Consider the following 24,688-nt stretch of genomic DNA (forward strand, 5'->3'; position numbering starts at 1 on the left):
ACAATAATGCAAGCAAATTTGGGCAGCATTTACCCATAAAATTTAATGTATTAAAATTAGGATACAGCCTATTACCTTGTTCTTCTGTTCATCACATCACCCATCTTCTCCTCTGTGTGCACTGAGGGCTAATTAGCGTCTTGCTCCTGGTCATCGATTTTGACTTTGGAGTCTAGGAAATGGTCATTCAGAGTGAATATTTTTGCAGTATACTTCTATCCCCAGTATTTTAATTGAACTTATTTACAAATATACCGGCAAGCATTTATGGAATGTTAACTCTGGAAGTAGGCACTTAGTAAGCAGTGTTTGAGAAAAGGACATAGTATGTGGAAGGTGTTGTTCAGGATTCCTCTGTGTAAAAAAACATTGCCTGATTCTGTAATGCCACAAGTGTGGACAGGTGTGGGGACTGGCAAAGTCTTCCTTTGTTGGAACTGGACGTGCTGCATCTAGTACATTCAGGTCCCAGGAAGAATATCATTTGGACATGCTCTAACTCCCAAGTACATTCAATTTAAATTGAGGCTGGCTTCTGGAAGTGTATGGTGTGTTCCAGTCTGGCTGCATTGGCACAGAAGTACAATTGGAAAGGGCAGTTATTTTAAATAAATAATGGGGGGGATGTAGGTGTGAGATTTTAATGCCATCTATTCTATGTTGAAATAACAGAAATTAGAATTTGAAAATTCAGTCAGATTGTCTACAGCCACCAACAGTAGATGCTACAAAATTGTTCCCTAGTCTATATTTCTGTAGTGCGCTATCAGTGAAGTTTATATTTTAATAACCTTAGCAAGAGAGCTTCCCTCTACTAAATAACTCTTGCATGCTGTATGTTGAGTAACATATTGGAAACATCTCTGTGCTGCACAGCTGCCCAAATAAGAAATGGCTAAGTAATGAGAGAACTGAGGAGCATAAACAAGTGTTCATATTTGATAAAACTGGTTACTGGAAAATTAACATTTATTCTCTTTTCCCTCATTGGCTAGAACTCGCTTTCCTTTGTGTGTGCTAACACTGGTGCTTAATTATTATAGTGACACCCGTTTGCAGTAACTGGACTGTGTCCCTGTTGGGTCCTTCTTATGCCACTGTAATATGAAACTGTCAGGCAAGGCGGTCTGTGCATTATAAATAGGGTACTTCATCCATGATAAGCGATTATTATCTTTCTTTCCCAAGTGTAAAAGGCCTATATAACTCAAGAAGGTGCGAGTGATTTAGGCCTCCTGAGTAAGGCTCCAATGAGTCCTGAAGGGGACCCTACCTATGTTGTTGTCTTGTTATTGAACTTGAAATATTCAATTTATTATAGTGGAATATATTTTCAGAAGTCAGCACTGGATAAAATAATGTTGCAGGCTGTTAGACCAACAGTAGCACACGATTTAATGCCCCTCTGTGATGGCCTTCTAAAAACCCTCATCACCTTTGTTATAGAAGAAAATTACTATTGACATTTACTAACCATACGTGAGGAAAGGCTGTGCAGAATTATATCAATTATTTAAAAAGAAACTGCATTTATGTGGTCCTTTTATTCTATACAATTTTCTTCTGTTGCGCTATTAGGTTCTTCATCCAGGCAGCTACTGCATGTGATGGGCTGCCCAATTCACAAACCCATTAAGTTAGAACACTTGCATATAATCCACTTGGCCCTTTTGAAATAAACTGCCCCAAAGACAATCAGTCTGCCACCCTCATGCATATAACCCATTTATTTGGAAGAAAGTAATATTATTAATTTCAGTGGACATTACTTTCATATAAGCATGCATAAAATTGCAGCCTAATCACTCAGTCAGCTGTACATAGAATCAGGTGCTACATTTCCCCTGTTTCTGAAATCACAACTTTTCTAATCTAAATAATCCCCCCGCAAAGATGCTATCAGTCTCATGGAGGAAATAAAACAGGTACCTGAACTAGATGGCCCATCGGCCTGACTCAATGTGTGGCAGCATCATATATTTTATTCTGTTGCTCTTTTTTGGTGAGCCTCCTATCTCACCTGAATCCCGATTAACCTACCCTTTGCCTGTTTGTTCTAGATTTCTTCTCGTCTACCTAAACACACTTACTGTGTTCCAGTCTGATTGTCCTTCTTTATTCAGGTGAATTCCTGATTTACACAGCTGACCTGGAGAAGAGTCCTGTTAGAATCTTGAATGTAAAGGTTAATGAAGTAGTTTCTACCCATTCCCTCTCAAGATGTTCACACTTCTGCTGTTGCACACCTTAATATTTAAACCATGGATTTTCAGATCATGCTTAGGAGAATCCGTGAGCTTCCTTTGAGGTTAATCTGGTTTCCTTGGTGAAAAAAATGGCAGTGGTGAACAAGCTTCCTAGAATAGATCTTTCCCTGCAACAAAGAGCCACAGGGAAGTGTTGAGTGTGTTTAGGGTACAGGGCGTGGGGCAATGGTAAGGTAAACTAGTGCATTGTGTTAGCTGAGCTTATTCTAGAACATGCCCCAGAATCACTTGGAATGCAGGGAGCTTCATGGTGGATGTTCAGGGCTTGTTTGACAGATGAGTTGCAGTGGAAATGGTACCTTGAAGGTCAAAAGTTTGGAAACCACTACCTTATAAACCACCAGTTTTATTTTATTTTTTATAAATATTTTATTAGGTTTTTAATAAACAAATTTCCACTTTCAAATACATACTTCCATGAATCCAATGGACTTCCCCCATCTCCCGAGCACTGCATTCCCTGTGTAACCAAAACCTCAGCAATTTGTTGACTTGTTTTGTACATAACAATATATCTTCCATTTTATCGTGTTATCTGATGTAAACATTTCGATACAATTGCATTAATTTTTAATTTCCACACAATAAAAATATTTCGTTACCTCACTTCTGTCTTATAGTGTCTTATTTATCAATTCAGAAATTTGCCGATACTGAAGCTATACCTTCCTAGAAAGGAGCATTTTTTAACATTCATACAACTTATAATGCTTTTTCAAATAGTCCTTAAAATTTTTCCAAACTTCCTCCGTTTCTTCTTCTCCCGAGTCTCGAATTCTGCCAGTCATTTCAGCCAACTCCATATAGTCCATCAGCTGCGTCTGCCATTCTTCCAATGTGGGTAGATTTTGTGTCTTCCAGTGCTTTGCCAACAGAATCCTCGCTGCTGTAGTAGCGTACATAAAGAAAGTTCTATCTTTCTTGACCATCCTCTGGTCTACCATGCCCAGAAGGAAGGCCTCCGGTTTCTTAGGTAAGGTGAATCTCAGCACCTTTTTTAGTTCATTATGTATCATTTCCCAGAAGGCCTTCACTTTCGGGCAGGTCCACCAGAGGTGTAAAAATGTCCCTTCCTCTTCCTTACATTTCCAGCATTTATTATCAGACAGGTGATATATCTTTGCAAGCTTGACTGGGGTCATGTACCACCGGTATATCATTTTCATAATGTTTTCCTTCAAGGCAGTACATGCCGTGAATTTCATTCCGGTGTTCCATAACCTTTCCCAGTCTTCAAACATAATGTTATGCCCCAAGTCCTGTGCCCACTTTATCATAGAGGATTTGACAATCTCATCCTGTGTGTTCCATTTAAGCAGCAAGTTATACATTCTCGAAATTAGCTTGGATTTTGGCTCAAGCAACTCTGTTTCTAGTTTCGATTTTTCCTCCTGAAAACCCACTTTTTTGTCTGCTTTAAAAACTTCCTGGATTTGAGCATAATGCAACCAATCTCGCACCTTGTTTTTTAACTTTTCCATACTCTGTAACCTCCATTTATCTCCAATTTTTTCAATTATTTCCCAATATTTAGGCCAGTGGGCCTCCATATTGAGTCTTTTACGTGCTTTGGCCTCCATCGGTGAGAGCCACCTCGGAGTTTTACTCTCCAATAAGTCTTTATATTTTGACCAGACCATGAAAATTGCCCTTCTGACAATATGGTTTTTGAACAATTTATGAACTTTAACCTTGTCATACCACAAATATGCATGCCACCCAAAAGCATTATCAAATCCCTCCAGGTCAAGGACATCGGTGTTCTCCAATAGGATCCAATCCTTCAACCAGCAGAGGGCTGCAGCTTCGTAATATAACCTCAAGTCCGGCAGGGCAAACCCCCCTCTTTCTTTCGCATCTGTTAGTATTTTAAACTTTATTCGGGGCTTTTTGCCCTGCCAGACAAATTTAGATAAATCCCTCTGCCATTTTCCAAAACATTCCACCTTATCCACGATCTGGAGGGACTGAAACAAAAATAGCATTTTCGGCAATACATTCATCTTTATGGCAGCTATTCTGCCCAACAAGGAAAGTTTTAATCTTGACCATGTTTCCAGATCTCTTTTTATCTCTGACCAACATTTCTCATAGTTGTCCTTAAATAAATTCAAATTTTTGGAGGTCAAGTGCACCCCTAGGTACTTTACTTTTTTAACCACATTTAGTTCTGTTTCTTTTCTGAACTCCTCTATTTCAGTAGTTGTCAAGTTTTTTGCTAAAACTTTAGTTTTTTGTTTATTCAGCTTGAATCCCGCCACCCGACCAAAATCAGAAATTAATTCTAACGCTCTTTTAGTACTAGAGGCTGGCTCCTGTAATGTTAATACCAAGTCGTCTGCGAAAGCTTTCAGTTTATATTGTTTCTCTCCGACCACAATTCCCTGTGTCAACCGGTCGTTTCTAATCATGTTCAGTAGCACCTCCAGGACTGAAATAAACAGCAGAGGAGATAGAGGGCACCCCTGTCGTGTCCCTTTTTCAATTTTAAACTCCTCTGTCACCACGTTGTTTACTATCAATTTGGCCTTTTGTTCTGAATAAATTGCTTCTATTCCATTTTCAAACCCCCGCCCTACTCCCATCCTTTCCAAATTTTTCTTCATAAACAGCCAAGAAATGTTGTCAAAGGCCTTCTCCGCATCAATAAAAATCAACACCGCTCTTGTGTTTGAATTAATCTGTAAAAACTCCAAAATGTCAATGATGTTTCTTGTGTTGTCAAATAAATGCCTACCAGGGAGAAAGCCTGCTTGGTCCTTATGAATAACTTCATTTAAGACTTTCTTAAACCTACTTGCCAAAATGTCTGCAAAAATTTTATAATCCACATTTAGGAGTGAGATAGGACGGTAGTTTTTAAGTTGAGTTTTTTCAGATTCTAGTTTTGGGATCAACGTGATGAAGGCTTCTTTCCACGTTTCCGGTGCCTTCCTCCCCTCCATAATCTGATTGCAAACTTCCAGCAATGGTTGTGTCAGTGAGTCCTTCAGTACCTTATAATATTTGGAAGTAAGCCCATCAGGTCCCGGAGATTTGCCCAGTTGGAGGTTCTGAATGGCGCATTCAATTTCTTGGGTTGTAATATTACAGTTCAGGGTTGCTCTCATTTCCTGGGGTATTTTTTGTAATCCATTAGTTATAACAAATTGGTCCACCTCTGAGCTTTTTTGTGGCCTTTGAGAATAGAGTTCTTTAAAATATTTCTGGAAGGACCTTCTGATTTCATCGGGTTTCTGAACCATTCTCCCTTCAATCTCTAGATTTGTAACTGTGTTAAGTTTTTGTCTCTTTTTCAACTGCCAGGCTAACAATTTTCCACATTTGTTTGCAGATTCAAAGGATCTTTGTTTCATTTGTTTAATTTTCCATTCCACCTCTTGATTTATCAGTTTCGAATATTGTGCCTGGAAAAACTTCACTTCTCTCAATACTTCCTTCGATTTAGGCCTGGATCTCAGTTTTCTCTCTCCTTCTCTTATTTTCTCCAAGATCTTCTCCTTCTTTTCATTCCAGAGTCTTTTTTTAATCGTGTTCTGTTGTATTAGAAACCCTCTTATCACTGCTTTGCTTGCGTCCCAGATTATTCTTTTTTCCACATTTGTCTTTAAGTTTATTTCAAAATAGTCCTTTAGAACTTTTTGGGCCTTCTTAACAATCTCCTGATCTCTTAACAAGGCGTCATTCATTCTCCATCTGAACGATCCGGTTGTATTTAGTCTCAGTTCCATTCTCAAGGCGTTGTGGTCGGAGCAGGTTTTTGGGCAGATTTCCACTTTTCTGGTCTTAGGTGCCAGCCCTCTAGTTATCCATATTTGGTCGATTCGCGTCCATGTCATATGGGCCTCAGAAAAGAAAGTTCCTTCTTTCCCTAGAGGGTTCTTGATCCTCCATATGTCAATCAAGTCCAAATTGTCAGTCATTTCAAAAAAGGTTTTTGGAAGTCTGCCATCTTTCGTTATATTAGCACTTTGTGACTTATCCATATTCACTGAGGCGACACCGTTCATATCTCCCAACATGATAATGTTGTTATAGTCCAAATAGTCCAGCATAATCTCATGCAGCTTCTTAAAAAATTCCGATTTTCCATCATTTGGGGCGTAAATTCCCAGAATTAAAAACTTTTCTCCTTGTGTCTGGATTTCAATTGCCAAAATTCTGCCCTGTTCGTCTTTAAATACAAATTTTGGGGACAAGTTCTCCTTTGCATAAATCACCACTCCTCTTTTCTTAACTTTATCCGATGAAATAAATTCTTGGCCTAGCCTTTTATTGATTAGCACTTTTCTATGGAGTCTTGTCACATGTGTTTCTTGCAGGCAAATAATATCCAATTGTTCTTTTTTCAAAATATGAAATACTTTTCTGCGTTTTTCTGGAGAGTTCCCGCCATTTATATTCCAACTAAGAAGCTGTAGAGACATCCCGGTCTACTTCTTGGGTATCACAGTTGGGTATCTAATTTGTCGTCCTTTTCCGGAAGCTGTGGTGCCGGGCCGCCTCCAGATGGTATGGATCCTGGTGGTAATCCCGGTGGTGGAGGCCAAGAATCTGCGGCTCTCTTTTGGAGGTCCTCCTCGTTGTCGTGTAGGAACTTCTGGTGGTCTTCTGGCGTTTTGATTCTTACCTTCTTTCCTTTATAGGTAAATGACAGACCTTGAGGAAATTCCCACCTGTAAGGGATTGCGTTGTATCTTAACAATTTGGCCAAGTCTGTATATGTGGCTCTAAGGTCCAACAAATATTTAGGAATGTCTCTATAAATTTCTGCCCTTTTACCTTCGACTTCCAGGGATTTTTTAAAGTGTTGGCCTAATATCTTGTCTCTTTCCTCTCTTGTTCTCAAACAAACCAAACAGTCTCTGGACTTATCTTTTTTAACCGATCTTCCCAGTCTGAAGGCCGTCACAATCTTGAAATCTTTATCTTCTTCAACCCCCCAAAATTTAGAAAACAGCTCCGTCAAGAATTTCTCTAGGTTGCCCTGTTCCAACTCTGGGACAGCCCTCAGCCTAAGATTACATTCCTTACTTTTCAGTTCCACCATTGACAGGTAGGCTTGCTGTTCTCCTACCTGTCTTCTCAGAGGTCTTACTTCCCCTTTGATCTCTTCCACCTTCTTGCACGCTTGCTCAGCTTTTTGATTGGCTTCCGCAGCTAATTTGTAGTTCTCCGCCGTAGCTCCTTGCAGTTTCTCAATAGCCTGGGTGTGCTGCGAAACCTGATCTGTTAACTTGCTGATAGTAGATGTAGCTCTATCAATTTTAGATGACTGATCGTCCACCTTCTTATTCAAAAGTGCCAATTGTTCCAAAATTTGTTTCAAGACTGGATCAGTTCCTCCAGCTGCCATTTCTTCTGTAGCAGGCGTTTCAACTTCCTCCTCCTGCGCCGTCAACACAGTAGGCACCGAGGATCTACGATGATGAATCAAGGTTGTTTGGACCAGCTGCCCAGCTCTCTTGTCTTTTTTCTTTTCTTTAACTTCCTCAGCTAAAGCTTCCTTAGCTTTAGCTGCTCTTGTTTTCGCTGGGCCACTCATTCCCCAGCTGCTGTTCAAGGTCAAATAGTCTTTCAGTCCATGAGAAAGGCAAGTCCAGAGTATAAACAATTAAACCACAAAAAATCCCAATAAGATACAGTTCCCAGGCTACTATGCCTCCGCAAATCCACTAGGGGGGGTTTTCAAAGGAAAGAAAGTTTCTTTTCCACCATCAAAGCTCCTATTTCAACTGAAATCCCCAAGTTCAGAAAGGAGGATTTCAGAGAGTTCTGTTTCAAATTAGTGCCACAAGGTAACAGAGAGGTTTCGATGACAGTATTAAAGCGATAGTGTATCCATCAATGCAACAGTTTATGTTAAAAGAAAAGTTTCAGCAGCCTGACAGTACTCATTTGCAACACTGGCAGTCCAATAACTCGGTTGTCCCCTTCAATTCCACGTCTCTTCACAATAGGAGGAAGATTCTCTAGCACACTGGACTAAAACATTTATTTCTTCACCCTTTTTCGATTTCTAGAAACACACAGTCTATTAATGCCCCTTCTTATTTCTTTCAAAGTCTCTTTTTAACACTTCAGCCCGCATCGGGTTCTTTGCTTTGCTCCGATTAGCAGGACCGGAAGGCGGACTTCCTGTTACTCGCCTCCCGTTTTCAGCCAAAATAGACAAATTTAAGTTAATCCTTAATCAGTTCTTTGGTACCCCTTACTCACGGGTAAATTGCAGCCAATCTCGATGTTTTTCAAGAAGAAAGGTCGGCGCTCATCAGCAACAGCAGCGCGGCTTCACTTCCGCGAAAAGAGCGATGAACTCACAGCGCCGCTCCCCCGTTCACGATCCGGAGCCTCTTACGAGGTCCCTTCCTCGCTTCTGGGGGGGCTTCTGGCACCCGCCGAGTCCCACGGCCACAGGCTCGCTCTGCCTGCGGTTTATCTGGATGGGTCTCCGCTTCGCCGTAGCGGAAAACCCTTTTTCGCGGAGCCCCTCTTCACTGGGTAAAGAGGACCGCCATTGCTGTTTTGCGCCGCCTCCGGAAGTCTCTATAAACCACCAGTTTTAGATCAGCTTAAGGTGGAAATGTTGCCTTTGCTAGGGACAGAAATTCTCATACATTTCATCAAAGCCAGGATTTGTGTTTAATCAAATCCATTTCAATAGAATGAGAGGCCTATTCACATGGCAATCCAGCACATGTTGGCTGCTCGCCCGCGGGCAGCTGGTCAAGTGCACCTGCCAGCCACATGCAGGATTCATCTTTCAACGCACATTGGTAGATACTGGGGAAATGGCATTTTCAGTGGTATGCCAAAAGCTGATTCTGGTGTGAGGCAGCAGATGCACACAACTCAGGGAGCTTGCAAGTACAAGAATTTTGGGTGTTTTTCCTGCACCTACTATGCACTCATGCCAGGCATGAGATGGATTTTAAAAAGATAAGGTAAAAAATACTTTGTTGCAGAGCAAGTCTTAGTTATTATGGGATGTCCTGCCATAATAATCCCACCTTCATGCCTCATTCTCCACTGCATCTATATTGTGTTACAGTGTAATGTGTAAACTTTTATGTAATAATGAGTATTTCCCAGCTGTTTCAGAGGAACTCCAGGTTTTCTAAAATAGCTTCTCCCCAGGACCTCCTTTAGCCGCCACCACTCCAGCAAGAGAGCTGGGTAGAGAACCTCCATTTCTCTGGAGAGTTCTAAGAGTTGGGAGCCAATGATACTTTCTGCAAAATTTTCAGCCGCTTTAGCGGCTGCAGAAAACCTCGGGGACTGGGGAAAGGGGGCTTTGAAAAACAACTCCACTCCACAGACCACCCTTCGTTGCCACAGCTTTTGATAGAAACATAACAAGGAGCCATACGATATCATTTCCTAGATTAGACAGTGTGTGGTATGCTGGGTCTATCATTGTGAGGGCAATATGAGACACCTGCAAATCTGATTTTATTATTGTGAATGGCTTTGAAAATGATGGCTATCAAAGGTATAGAAATATTCTAAAAAGAAATGCAAACATATACGTCAAAGCATATTTGCAGACTATTCCCATTTTTGCAGAAGCAGAAGCTCACAGCAAAGTCCAGTAAACACTCCCTCCCACCTGAGAGGGATGGACAGATGGTGATGTGATACTGAAATATGCAAATAAAAGAAATAGGCTCTAGATATGTTTGCATTATTCACAGGATGGCTGGCAGTCAGGAGAGCAATGCATCCCTCTTCAGTGATCAGACCCCTGCCCAGGAAAGTTCTCAAGCAAAAAGATCCCAGAATTATGAAGAGGAGACATTTTATAAGAACTGCAGAGCAGCCTATTTAGCTGTCTTCAAAAGCAGCTTAGAAAACATTAAATCAAAAGAACAACTGTGTTTGGGTGAGTGTATTTTTTAAAGTTGTGATCAGTTTAGGAGAAATCTTGAATTCCAGCAGTCGATAATATATTTGAGTGCTAAGAAACCTTGATACGATTCATGTGCCTTATTTCTCTATCATCAAAGCACTGTTGGGTGGACACTCACTGAAGTGCTTCAGGGAGAACCCCAGATGTCCTACCCTTGCTGCACACTAGGGGGGGTCACGCTAGGGAGGCCCAAGGAAGGAAAATCAGGCCAAGCATCTTACTGTGATCAAAATAGTATCTGTACCTAACTCTCTTCTCCCTATGAAAGGTGAGAAGTAAGTTTATTTCCACTGAGTGACAAAAATAATAGCCACTTTGCATATTGTTTTTGATGGATACACAGAAAGGACACAACCCTACTCATTCTGCATGCATAGATTAATAGCTATGCTGTATAAATCAGTATAATTTTATTATTCATGGGAAAAGTTGCAAATCAATTATAAACCAAGACATCAGTTTCTTTTTTTAAAAAAAAAAAATCATTCCAGCATGATCTAGAATAATAGAATTGTAGATTTGGAAGGGTTCATGGGGGTCGTCTTGTCCAACCCACTGCAATGCAGGAATCTTTTGCTCAGTGTGGGGCTCGGAAGGTTTTCAAATTTCTCCAGAAAGTTAATAATCATAGAGACAGGCACACCTTACTAGGCAGGGCATTCCACAACTGAGGGACCACCAATGAAAAGTCCCTGCAACAGCTCAGTGCCAACCAAGTAGTTCCCAGTGGTGGCACCAACAGCGAGGCCTCGCTTGCCAATCATAGTCTGATATGGTTGGTATTGGGGAAGATGCTCTTTTCAGTACTTGGGCCTGAAGCCATTTAGCGCTTTATATGGTAGAACTAATGCCTTGAATTGAGCCCAGTAACTCCCTGGTAGTCAGTGCAGTCCTTTCAGGACTGGGGTCCCATTGGACTGCCCCATTTATCTACCTAGCTGCCACATTCTGTACTAGATGCAGCTTCTGGACCATCTTCAAGGACAGCCACACATAGAGCACATTACAGTGGTCCCAGCAGGAGGTCACTATAGCATGGACAACTGAGACCAAGCGGTCCCAGTCCAGGAGCAGCTGTACCTGATGAACCAGCCTAATCTGGGCATAAGCACTCCTAGATGCAGAAGCTATTTGAGACTCCATTAACAAGTTGGAATCCAGTGATAAGTTGGAATACTCCTAAACTGAAACCTCATATTCAAGGGTAGCAAAATGCTGCTCAGAACAGGATGTACACTTAATGACCAGACATGGGAACTACCCATCTACAGCACTTCTATTTTATGAGGATTCAACCTCAGTTTTTTGTCCCCCATCCAGTTCATCACTACCTCCAGATACGCGTCCAACACTTTTGCAGCCTTTCCTGATTCCAATGGAATGAAGAAATAAAGTCACATGTCATCAGCATACTTACGACACCATGTTCCAAATCCCCAGATGACAGCTCCCAATGGTTTCATATAGAAACTAAATGACATAGGAGACAGAATGGACAGTAAAGACATGGTTGTGTACACAAATTCACCTGTGGAACAGATTATTGGTGGTGCATTGGAATGTTACATAGATGGTAGCATAAGTTTAGAAGAGAACAAAAGTATAAAAAAATTGATAAACTGCATCCTGTTGTAATGTCCTTTCTTTGCAGTTGATGCTATTAATTAGTTATATATTGGCATCAATATACATCAAAGGATCATTGTACTTTAAATCCCACCTTCTACATTTTTACAGAATACTCTGATGATTTCAGAGGCAAAGTTCTTATACATTAGCCTTACATGGTGTGACTCTAATATCAGGCTAGTAGAATCAGTTTGTAAATCTGTTAGCATCAGATAATCTGGATTTTAAATATGAATGGTGTGAACAAATGCTCACTTGCTCTTTTTTATGCCATTTCTTTCATCTCTGTCCATATGCCACTTGGGAAGAGGGCATGTGTTTGGCCATGTGCACTTCAAGGTCAGTTTAGGAAAGACAACGGAGAGTTCAAGCTTTCCATATTCTTAACAAGATGTCTGGATCTTTAGAAAAAACAAACAAACATGTTTTAGCCCATTACAGATTTGTGTCGAGGCTTTAGAGTTCAGTTCACAGATTCTGCTTTGTAATCTACAACCTGGTTCTTCAAACTCTTGTTTATATGAGTTGTACTTATTTTATGAAATGTAATGTCCTGAGCTAAAATGTCTCTGTAGACACTTATCAGAGTCCAAGTCTTTTTATCAGATACATTTAAAGAGTACAAGAAAAGAACTTCTTATAAAAATAGTCTGAGGAGACTAGTTAGCAGTTCACAGAAAGTACTGAGTTCCCAGTAAGTATAAATAATATACCAACCAGCAGAATTTCACAATATATTTCAAGAGAGTTGGAGTTTTAAAGTGTTTTTTTAAAAAAATAATTGAAAAAAATGAATATCATCTTGAAGAGGGATGCCAAATTGCCTCCCAAGAAACTAAACCCACCCGCATAGCAAAATGTACCTTGCAGGCAATTACCACAATTCAGCAACCCATGCAACTGGATTCAAATGCCCAACAGGCCTTTAGACTTCACTTTTAAAACAAAAGCCTTCCGGACAAACTATTTTTGAATATAGGCAGAATTCCAAAGTAGTTTGTTACTCATCATTGGGGTTTGCTATTAGAAAGGGAAAGAAGCTGAAAGTTCCATTAGGCAGTTTCAAGCTCTTAAGCATAATATCAGCAACAGCTGCAGAACATCCTTGGAGGCTGGATGCGCTGCCTCCTTGACAGCTGCGCCCCCCCCCCCAGATGCCTCTACAGCAGCGTTTTGGCAAATCGGAGGCAATACTTTGTCTCCTCCCACCCTTCTTTCCGATATATATACTTATTACCCTCTTGTTCCTGTTGTAGATCTTCATTCATTCCTTTCCCCCCTGCTAGTGGTTATTTTGTAGTTCACTCTCAGGTGCCAAAATGTCTTGGACCAGCCCTGGTAGTCACATTGTTCTTGCACCAGCACCTGCTGCATCAGGAAAGATTGCACAAATACTAGCTATTAAATGCCTCCTGGAATTGCACTGGTGGGCCTTTAATGCACAGTGGGGTTACAGGAGTAAAGCTAAAGGTAAAGGTACCCCTGCCTGTACGGGCCAGTCGTGACCGACTCTGGGGTTGCGCGCCCATCTCGCTTAAGAGGCCAGCGCTGTCCGAGGACACTTCCGGGTCATGTGGCCAGTGTGACGAAGCTGCTCTGGCGAGCCTGCACCAGCGCAGCACACGGAAACGCCGTTTACCTTCCCGCTGGTAAGCGGTCCCTATATATCTACTTGCACTTAGGGGTGCTTTCGAACTGCTAGGTGGGCAGGAGCTGGGACCGAACGACAGGAGCTCACCCCGCCGCGGGGATTCGAACTGCCGACCATATGATCGGCAAGTCCTAGGTGCTGAGGTTTTACCCACAGCGCCACCCGCGTCCCTTGTTACAGGAGTAGAAAAGAGTAATTTCAGTAGTAACTACTTACAGAGTGTTTTAAGAAAATGATATATACATCGTCTTGTCAGTGTCACTAAATGCTTCTTTTTTTTGCTTTATTTTGCAGTACTTCAGCAAGCTGGAAGAAATCCATCTCAGAAGACAGTTAATAAATACTGGACACTGCAAACCACCACACTGAATTTTGATGATTTTTGCTTCATCTTAAAACAAGAAGAACCTGTTAGGAAAACAGAGTTGCTCAAAGCATTTGCAAAAATAGATATAAATAATGAGGGCTGTATTTTACATAGTGAGCTGTATAAACTTCTTACAACTGTAAGTACCTCAAAGGGTAGTTAGGACTGATACTTTTAACAATTCATATAAACCACAGGGGAAATACGTTTAAACTTTAATAAATCATTACTGTTTGTGGGGAGGCATAATAACTAAATATTGCAGTGTTTTTCCTTCATTGCTTTGCAACTGAAGCTGCCTTTTTTTTTTTTTTTTTGCAGAGAGGTGAAAAAATGACCCATGATGAAGTTAATGCAATCACCGAATTGGTGGAAGTGAACAGTGATGGAAAGTTTGATTATTACAAGGTATAGTGGATAAGACTACATAGGTTTGTATCTAAAGTTACTTGAACAGACATATGCTTTTGTATTGGGGATTTCCTGCCCTCTCCTTCCCACTAAACCCTCAGGAAAGGTCTTCAATGTGGTGCAGTCTTGACTGGGAGTTGGAATGGGTAAAAATTGGGGGAAAGCAGATTATAATAGTGGAGGTCCCCTGAGCCCTGACATGCTGTTCAGGGGGCTTAAACAAGAAAGAGGTGAGGCTGAATAAGTGAGAGTGATTTGGTTCTTAAACGCCTAATAGGATATTTCCATGGTGTCAAAGTTTTCTGGTCACCTTTTAGTAATCCTTTCAAAGGAGGTTACAGCAGTTCAGAATGTGATACATAGGTGTTAGAGGATCTGATTGTCAGTGCATGCTTTCAGAGAAAAGTATGTCAGGCACTAAAAAATTGCAAGTTTTTAGTTGTGATATATTAGAACAGCTCTTCATGTTGCAGACATGAACAATAGAGCTCAGTGTGGTTGGCCTTTGACAAAGTAAAGGTATAGGTTTGCAACCTTGAAGTATGCTTATTAATATGGTAATGTAGCTAGTACTTATAAATATCTTATCACACACTGTGTCTTGGATGCAAAGTACCAGGAGTGGAGGGAGAAAATGTATTGGTGCTATTCAATGTGCTGCTTGGCAAGGGAGTGTAAGACTTCTCACAGTGAGGCACCAAGGTACATCAGAGGTTGTGTTATAGTATGACAACCATGATAAATAAGGAAGATACATGCTGTAGCATGGAAACTCTAGTCGGCTATAAGAATCTCTTGAGAAGGAACTTGTGCAAATGGAAGAGCTTCTCTGAATATGCAGTCATTTCTGTCATGTGACATTCTTTCAATATGCTAGAAATGAAGAAGCTTTTTACTAAAGGGAGAGTCACTGTCAGCCTGAGTGTATTAGAACAAATATAGAGTTGGAAGGGACCCCAAGGGTCATCTAGTCTAACTCCCTGCAATGCAAGGATCTTAGCTAGATCATACATGTATCAGTGAAATCCAAACTTGCACTGGCAGACTTGTGCTCATGCAGTAACTCATCCCTCTCCTCCCCGCAAACTTCACTCACACCCCAGATCTGCTCTGCAGGGTCCCCCCAGTCCTCCAAAGCAGATTTTGAAGACTGCAGGGGGAGGAGAGGCAGGTAATATCCCATTGTGTGAGCAGAATTCAGTTCTGCTTGCAAACATAAACCTTTGGACACAACCCTATATACAACTATATATTTATGGCAGACATCAAGCTTAATACTTAAAAATAGAAGGAGTGTAGAGTGTCAGAACAGGAGTAGTATCCCATCGAGCTATATTGACAATGTCTTTTTCTCATAAGAGTTCACAGTGAATATAGAAGAACATCCCTTTTTTAACAAAGAAAAATAGGATAAGGAATGTATATGTGTAAAATAAATGTTGATTAAAGGCAGTTCTTTCCAAATACTTTCCCGAGTATGCAGTGTCATCTATCACAATAGTATCTTTCTGGCCGTAGCTAAAGCAATGTTCTTTTAAAAAATGCAACGGTTAATTTTATGTTATCTGGAGTTTGTTAATCTTGGAGTTTACCTTATCTGAAATGACTATGTTGTTCATTAAAGTTTCCCATCCAGACTCATAGAAAAGAAAAGAAAACTCCTTCATTTAAAATTAGACATAAAAAGCCAGTCTGTCCACAAATATGTCTGGTAGACAATATAAATCTTATCTTCGGGTACCTTTCATTTTTATTTTCTCTCAGTTGTATGATCTCCTCATTGAATCATGTCTCCATTTTATTGTGCCACTGGAGAATGGTCAGTTTGATTCATGAAAGCAAGATGAGGATTGTACTAACAGAAGAAATACTTTTTATCTGTTGATCTATTTCTTGCTTAGTAGTGCCTTTGTTTATTTTCCTTCTAAAATACTTAAGAGACTAAGGTGTGTGTGTGTTTTGTTTACAGTTTTGTAAATTGTATATGACAACCAATGAGCAATGTCTGAAGAACGCACTAGAGAAACTGGAGGTTGACAGTAAACTGAAGCGTCAGCAGTTTGGAAGTCAGCTTGAGACTTCATCAGAACTGGCTACATCACCAATATCAAAAACAATACCAAAAACTGCAAGGAAAACAGAATCCAAACCAATGCTAAAAAGAGGTAATAATTTTTCAAACAAGAAAGCTCTACTTCATAGAGTGTCATTTCCCCTCTGCATGACACCTTGGATATAGATTTTTTTCTCTCTTTTTTGAAATGTGTGTTCATTTATTTCACTAAAAATATTTGCTTTATCAATGGTAGAAATGTCTCTCTGGTATTTCCAAAGCCCTAGGCTCAGAAGAAGTTTTGCTACATCCCTCACTTCAGCATTTTTCTTTCTCTAGCATTAGCTGATTAATGTTTGAGTGACCCCATTCACACAGCATATCCCAATAGCACTCTTCTGCTGCTGTTGCAATGTCACAGAAGAAGCAAGCTACAGTTTGGCTTTCATGTCTTCTGAACCTTACTTGCAGTTTGTTTTTTTTTTTTCAAATAAGCTAAGAGCAAACCTTGGACCAGAGATCTTCCATATGTTGTGTTTTGGCAAATGAACTTTTCCTGCATTATGAGTGGCTGGTTCACTGAAAGCTGGCAGAATGTCCACTCTATTTAATAAAAGGGCAGTTTACAATTTAAATTTGGCCTTACCCTGATAAGATTTAGCACAGTATTATATGACACCAACTTTGTGATATGGGTTATTTAATGTTTGAATTAATAGATTTGATAGATTCTCTAATCTTTTAGTGCAAATATCACTTGGCAGCTGCTGGGTTGGAGATTCATTACCAGTACACTTGGCAGGTTCAGTGCAAATCAAAGCAGATACCAAATTTTTCCAGTGCATATACTGGCCCAGCAAAACACAAATCAGTTTACCAGACCAGATTAACTACTATACGGTATATTTATCATTCTGTATCTATTTTCTCACTTGATGAATGTAAATATTCATAAATAAGGTGCTATAAATAAAACTCTGCAATTGTAGGTCACTGCAAGACTTCTTCACAGTGTTCCTCAGCTCCAAGTTGCAAAGCATCTGTTTCTTCCACTATCAGTATGGGTGCCAGCAGCAACAAACATTCGAAGCTCATTGAGGCAAATGCTGCAAAGGTAGACTTCGTTAATTTAGTTTGACTCTTGCTCCCCCTCACCAGGTATAGACATTGCATTTTAAATAGAAAGCAATTTTTCTCTCTTTTATAGCTTATGTTTTATTAACTGCTTGTCAAGGGCAGCAACACAGCACACAGAGATTTCTGGTTGCAAAACACTATAAACATTTTTATATAATGTTGGTTTTGCTGACATCCCGTTATTTAGGATCATTTTTCAGGTGTGAAGGTTTGCTAGAACAAAACATGTTTTTCTATAAAGGAAAGCACTCTTGGATAAAATTGTTAATGACTGTTTGAGAAATGCAAAATTGAATAATTTATTAGTACTTTAAATGCTTAAGTAGCCTGAAAGATTATATATCACAACCCTCTATAAGCAAGGTAATTGGAAATAAATATCTTCAAACGTACCCAGATCAGAAGACATTAATTGGTAAATATACACTGTAGCCTGAAAATATTGACTGTTATTTAGACTAATAAGTTTTACAAGTAATTTCTTTTAAATAAGTCATTCATTCAATAACCATTCCTAAGGGAGAAAGACAACAAAGTCACTTTGCTAAGTCAATATTTGTAGAGTGTTAATATTGATCTTTTCCCTTTGTTTTCCCTTTCCTGATTCAACCTTTACTAGTTTTCTTTCAGCAGAAAATAATAGCTAGAGAAATATAAAACATTAACTGGAAACTGCTAAGATACATTAAAAATGTGCACCTTGAGACCTCTGTGTAAGGGAGAACGAATGGTTATGACCACATAATATAACTGCAGCTAGAAGACTGAACTGATTGTTCTCTTGAGTTACATTTTTGTTTCAAATAACAACTCTGTATTTGTTATTGAACTCTGAAGTCCTTTATATCTTTAACATTGCTAGACAGTGACATTTGTTCTATATTAAAATTTAAAAGCATCCTCTCCAAGGATTTTTTTCTGTGTGTTTAGGTATCCAAACCCCTATGCAATTTAGCCTGTAATTCCAGTATGTTCAAAGATGATATGTTGTTGGTTATAAAAACACATACAGTAGTTTTCTACTAGTTGTAATTGGTTCAGTTTCAACAACCTATTAGATGGTAATGAAAACTAGCTTTCTAAGCTGTTAGCGAATGATCAGCTTGGTCATCACAAGAGTGATCCACCGCCTGCTTAAATAGTGAAGTTCCCAAAGATGAGTTTAGTGTTCTGAGTAGGTTTCTATTAAATTTTTGCTAATAAAAGTTCATCGTTGTTCTTTTGACTTGCACCCCATTGTGTATCTCTTAATAGTATTCTGCTGATAGCTATTTGTGCATGAGGTGTTTTTGCAGGTGGAACAGGAGTATTCTGAAACAAGGTTTGGTTTCCTAACAGGTGGGCACTGCTAGAAAGGACAAGATCAGCTGAGGTGTCTGGATATTTTCCAGTATTTTTCTGAGCACAACAATTACATCAAACCATTAGGTACCAGTTCCACTTCAACTGTTTTCCCACTACATGTAATACACAAAGAAGAAAAGCAGACTCTTGCCGCATATGGGGAACTGTGTGGTCCCCAGCTTCAAATAGGGGATATATGTGAATTTCCTTTCCCATCACAAGGTGCAGCAGAAAGCTGACACTTGGATGTCTACTTTACACTGAAGAAGTGTATCTTATCTGAAGAAGTGTGCATGCACACAAAAGCTCATACCAAGAACTAACTTAGTTTGTCTTTAAGGTGCTACTGGAAGGAATTTTTTTTGTTTTGACTATGGCAGACCAACACGACTACCTATCTGTAACTGCTACTTTACACTGGTTATTGCAGCATGCACAGGTTATGTGGCAAATCAAAAAAATCAAGAATATATGATAAATTTCCAAGCCTTTGCAGTTTCTAATTGCAGACATCCCTGACAATTGGGAAAGCTTGATAAATTACAAGGAACATTCATCTATATGCTTATAACCCCACCCTGCCTCCAGTCTACCACATAAGAATAACAGCAAAGCATTCGTAGGAGAGCCCTTCCAGTTATGCTATATAAAGTTGAGCAGTGTATGTGATAAATTGCAAAAATATCCATCTTAGTCAACTGTCCTGTACTGAAGATAGGCAACTCCATAATAATATGATATAAAAGAGCAATAGAACCTGTGACCCCCTTATACGGTAAGTGTTCTAGTGAATGTAGGAATAGGCTGTTATGAAATAAATGTAGAAGAATATGTAAAAAAGCAAAATCCATCTGAAACATTGTAAACCAGAAAACTTGGTGAATTCCATGCCAGAATTCATTGCAAACAGCAGTAGATGCCATCATTTATGATTTGTCACTTGACTTGGGTTAACTTTTCTCTTGGATTTAGGCATAGACAAGTATACCTTTTCCAGTATAACCATTCCTATGATTTAAATCTGCAGTGTCAGTTAGCAAGGCATGTAGAAAAAGCCATTCTATGCTTAAACAAACACAGTGGCATCTTATGCTTAAACAAACACAGTGGCATCATGCAGCTTTATGCCATACATGGTATCAAGTCCTACTCCAAAGTAACTGTAAGTAGGCTTGTAGCCACAAGCCTTGTTCAATTCACTGGACCATATATGGGGAATTTTAGGCAAAATGAATGGCAGTTTATCTTATTTGATTGTGCCCAAAGCTAAAAAGCCATGGCCATTTCTCTAATACACTTTCAGCATTTAATCTTAGTTTTCAGAGTGTGGATGTTCCTTATTATTCAACATTTTGTTCTTTCCCATGTCACACTCTGCACTGCAAATTGAAATGAGCCATACAATGTGCAAATATCAGTTTGAAGAACACTATATTATCTTGGTTTACAAGTAGATACAGGGTCTGTAGCACCACCTTATGCTCTTCAGAAGCATAACAGGCTAGAGTTAGGGGGTTTTTTCTGAGTTTTTCAATCCTTTCCACAACATAGACAGTGTTTTCTGCAGAATTATTGCAGCTGAATTTTTCTGTTATTTGAGACATACAAATCCACTCTGGCATTTAAATATTAGGAGTCAATATAGTGCAGTCTCAACAAGAGTGAATAGTGAGATGTCCCTGATTGAAACATTGTCTTAGCTAAGAATTTACAAGGTTGCCCTAGCAAGTTACTGTTTTCTCATCCTCTGCAACAACCCCGTCTATAATGTGGGATAAAACTGGAAACCTTAAAGCATTGTTATAGGGATGACTGAGATGATGTACATAGCATACTCTCAACACTCCAAGTGCCATATAATTTATAAATGTTATTATTGCTGTTGTTAGCAGTACTGTTCTAAGTTGTATCAGAAGATACGTTGTTGTCGCAAGCAAATTTTCTGAAGGGGAATGTTCCAGTTTCCAATTATCCAAAGAATTATGCAGTAAATAAGGTTTGGAAAATAAACCTTCAAAAGATCGGACACTAACCTTTTAAGACTTAAAGAACCGCTTGGCCAACAGATGGTAGGAGTGACTAGCAAAGTCTCTGCCTTACAAGGAATTAAGTAACTTCTTTTATATTAATTAATTATTTGATTTGTCTCTAGGAATGGCAACAGGCACAGTCCAAAGGATGCTTCTTCTTAGAGGAAAACGGAGAGATAATTAGTCATAAATATAAGTTGTTTTTATCTCAGAGATCTACAGTATGCATTACCATTAATCCTGTGAACCTTCGCCAAATGGAAGGTAGGAATACCTTTTTTAAAAAAAAAAACCTAGGGGTGGAAAACTGGGAGATGTCCCTGTAATAGAAATGCACAAAGGATTAACGGAGCAGCCCAAGATAAAATGTAACCATTGCAGGGTTGCAAATTCTTAGTTCTAGCATTTTTAAAAAAAACCAAAAACATAAATGTTAATATTTGTGGCATATGTTGCTGTTAACAGCAACAGCAGCAGCTTTCTGGTCTTTGACCACAATAAAGATTGATTGATTGGTTGTATGCTGCAAACATGCATTCAATCACAAACATCATGACAACTGTTTTCACTGCATGTGAGACCTTACAATGATAATGGGCAAAACACGATGGATTCTTTTGGTACTACTGTATTCAGCTGCATCACTCACTGAATGACAGATCTTTGACTATTAGTACAATTTTGCTTGCTTTTTGACAGGAAAACCCTCTCCTTGGTTAGTGGTGGACACAGCTTTGTACATACTCAAAGAAAATGAAACTGAAGAAAACATACAGCTTGTCGGCTTCACTGAGCTACGAAATAAAGAGGTCATAGACATTTTTAAGTTACCTTTACTGACTTTATATATGTAGCATATTAATAATGATGATATCTATAAATGGCTGGTACTTTGTGCTTTGCCATTGAGAAAATAGCTAAATTATCAATGAAGTAGTCAAGGAAACGTAATATTATTCCTAACAGAATTAATACACTGTTAATTATATACTTTCCAAATATTTCCCCTGTGAACAAATGATAAAAGCCAAAATCTGAAGAATCCCTTTAAAAAGTTACTTATGTTGGTTAGGCCTGAGAAGACTGTTGATTTCCTTCACAACACATAAATGTGGACTTGAACAAGCAACAGAACTTTCATTTTAATTTCCAAACTGTCCTCAAGTGAGTGTAGTAGAAATACTAAGATAAATCAAAGACTTATTACTTTTATTTTCTCCTATACCAGATATGAGTCAATCCAAATGGAGGGCTTATCTTATTATAAACCCAATGTAAATAGGAGTCCAAGGCCTTCTATGTCCAATCATTTTTTATTATTTATTTATTTAGCACAATAAGTATACATATGTAACCCACTTCTGGTGCAGAGTGCTGATGTCTTCCCTCAATATAGCATTTCTTTTGGAGGGCCATTGCAGTGTTCCCCACATTTGGCATACTCTGTTTTGTATGTGATATAATGCCATTATTACCCCTTTTCATCGAGGTCAAACAATATGTGACTTTAAGGATAGGATTCAAAAACATTTGGACTGGCCACATCCTTTTGTTTACAAAAAGTAGTTGCAGGAGTACAAGGACTGCCAGAGTATAGAGTTTAATCCTAAGGCTACACATAATTTTCTCATTGAAAGTTAGCTCTGAACCTGCTTCTTCAGTGTTTGAAAAACGACAATTGGTGAGAGAGATTCCCCATGCTCACACTGTTTTTGAGGTTTTATATATTGTATTTGTTACTTTGTAAACCACTTAGAGACTACCTTAAGCATTAAGTATATAATGGTACATAAACATATAAAATAAAATAAATTTGTTTGTTTGTTTACATGAAAATATGCTCACTTCCAGAAAACACGTCAGGGAACTGGGCCCAAATCCACTGCATTCCAATCTACTTTATAGAGAGTGGGAATGTGCAGCTCTCCTCCACGTTTTATGCATTTATTACAGCAAATACTTGTGTACCCAGGTTGCCCTGTAAAGGGTGAAGCAGTGCTGTGTGAGCTTTTGAGCACAGGCTTCTCCTTTCTGAGTCCACAACTCAATTCTGTGCACTTCATTGGCTCTTACTTTATTATCTCTAGTTCCTTTATCTCTAGTTCCTTTATTATCTCTAGTTCCTTAATCTATGTGATCTACATGTGGGAAAGGTCTACAAGATATGAACTCAAATACTTCTTGGGCTTGTATGAGGAGAAAGAATGATGGTGGTCAGAAATCTAAAACATCCTGCATCTATTTTTTTCCTTTGTGGTAGGTTTTTGGTTGGAGAGGCGAACTTGAAGGTGGTGTCTATTGGGTACTTCCTTTCACCACAGGCTGTAGATTCAGAAAAGCAAAAAAGCAAATTAGAAGAGAAGCCAAACTTGTACATGGAGATGGAGAATTCACAGCTACCAAAGAGTTCCGGTAAGGCAGGCCAGCTTTTGTGAAATTTAGGCTCTTCATATTTTAACAAAAATATGTTGCTGAAAAAATTGTCTCCCAAAGAAATCAGTCTTCTGAAATGAACTGATGAGTGAGTCCAAGGGATGAAATGAAGGAAGCAGACAATCTGTTGAGCTGCTTTTTCTCTTCAACCTTTCAGAGCAGCCTTATCAGAAATATTTGAAATGATTGATTTGGATGGGAATGGCTTTCTCAGCCTGGAAGAGAACAACTTCTTTGAAATGAGAACTAGTGGAGAAAAGTGTGATGAAGAAGCTTGGGCCATATGCAAAGGTAACACTGAAATTATCTATATGCAAATTTAACCTCTCTATGCCCAAGTGCAGCGTCATCTATCTGAATGCCTTTGGCAATATTATTCAGATAATCATATGATTAAATAGAAATGCTGATTACATAGATTCACAGTTCATTAGCATGAGGCTACATGGAAGGAACAATATAGTTCGCTAACTGTTAATGTAGTTTGGGTGTATTCACGGGCAACGTTATTTTTCTAATGAAAATATACCATAGAATTCAGCATCTTAAGCTCTGTGTGACATATATTGCTTTGTCATCTCCCCCCCTCCCTTATTGCTTTGTGCTGTTGTTACGAGGTCTTTCTATTACTTCATAAATTCATTTCTTTCCTCTTTCTTCTTTTAGCGTGCATCTCTGTAATATCAGAGGCAGCTCCTTCAGTCCCCTGACTGTCATTTTCAGTCTCCCTGCTAGCTCTCCCATTTCCTTTTGCTTTATTTTGCTCTTGCCTGAGGTCAGACTGTAAGATGTCCCTAATAGGGGGTTATGTTGGAGAATAACAAAAAAAGGGGGCAAACCCTCCACTGCTTTATCTCCTCATGGCTTCTACTCTTGCAGCTTCAGTAAGTCTCATGTCAGTTGTGGGGGGCATTCCAGATGGTCATTTTATTGCACAGTAAATGTACAGTTGTTATTCATTTGTTGCAGGGGATCTAAATGTCTTTGCCCTAAGGTAATGTTTCTTTTTCATTTCCCCAGCATTCAAGCAGCAATATTTTGTTAATGGGAAAATGTGATGTTTTCCTGCACATATTCTACAGTGCAGAGCAGGAGTAGAAAAGCACAGGCCCAGGGACCAAATGTGGCCCTTGGACTCCTCAGACCTAGCTTCCTTCATAGATCACACCCCCTTACTGACTTTGTTTTGCACCCTCCTCAACTGTTGTTGTTTGGCTTGAATTGTGAGAATAAGCCTCTTACTTTTCCATGGCTGGAATGTAGTCTACTGTACAAAGGTAAGAGTCAAATCTGTTGTGCCACCACTCCAGACTCTGGAGAAATATGGTTTTGTGTCACAGGCACCAATTGATTAACGTCCATGACTTCACCAAAATACTTCCCAGCACATTTCCTGCATTATTTTGTAAAGCTTGTTTTATTTTAAATTACTTCTAGACTGGTATACAGGCAGCCCT

General features: G+C 39.3%; 2 protein-coding genes across 11 annotated transcripts in view; one reads left to right on the forward strand and one right to left on the reverse strand.

Moving 5' to 3' along the window:
* ITGB3BP (integrin subunit beta 3 binding protein) overlaps positions 1-24,688 on the reverse strand; it is a 90,387-nt gene that overhangs the window by 35,032 nt on the left and 30,667 nt on the right. Inside the window, 3 exon segments of the mRNA XM_081915892.1 lie at positions 76-103; positions 106-172; positions 13,043-13,170. Coding sequence (XP_081772018.1) covers positions 76-103; positions 106-172; positions 13,043-13,069 — 122 coding nt within the window. The 5' untranslated portion in view covers positions 13,070-13,170.
* The window catches only part of EFCAB7 (EF-hand calcium binding domain 7), a 60,707-nt gene that overhangs the window by 1,679 nt on the left and 34,340 nt on the right, over positions 1-24,688 (forward strand). For 7 of the 10 annotated variants that reach the window (XR_014169444.1, XR_014169445.1, XR_014169446.1 and 4 more), the window contains exons 1-9: positions 9,900-10,149; positions 13,751-13,962; positions 14,145-14,231; positions 16,204-16,399; positions 17,277-17,401; positions 20,921-21,062; positions 21,498-21,607; positions 23,059-23,210; positions 23,389-23,522. Coding sequence is in view for 4 of the 10 variants with exons in the window: in XM_081915784.1 (XP_081771910.1) it covers positions 9,915-10,149; positions 13,751-13,962; positions 14,145-14,231; positions 16,204-16,399; positions 17,277-17,401; positions 20,921-21,062; positions 21,498-21,607; positions 23,059-23,210; positions 23,389-23,522 (1,393 nt within the window). In the remaining 6 variants the exon portion in view is untranslated. Of the gene's footprint in view, positions 1-2,060; positions 2,124-9,899; positions 10,150-13,750; positions 13,963-14,144; positions 14,232-16,203; positions 16,400-17,276; positions 17,402-20,920; positions 21,063-21,497; positions 21,608-23,058; positions 23,211-23,388; positions 23,523-24,688 lie in introns of those variants that run through there. The other 3 variants (XM_081915785.1, XM_081915786.1, XM_081915787.1) reach the window with 2 other exon arrangements.

This window comes from Podarcis melisellensis, assembly GCF_964234715.1.
Source record: "Podarcis melisellensis genome assembly, chromosome: 6".
NCBI lineage: Eukaryota > Metazoa > Chordata > Lepidosauria > Squamata > Lacertidae > Podarcis > Podarcis melisellensis.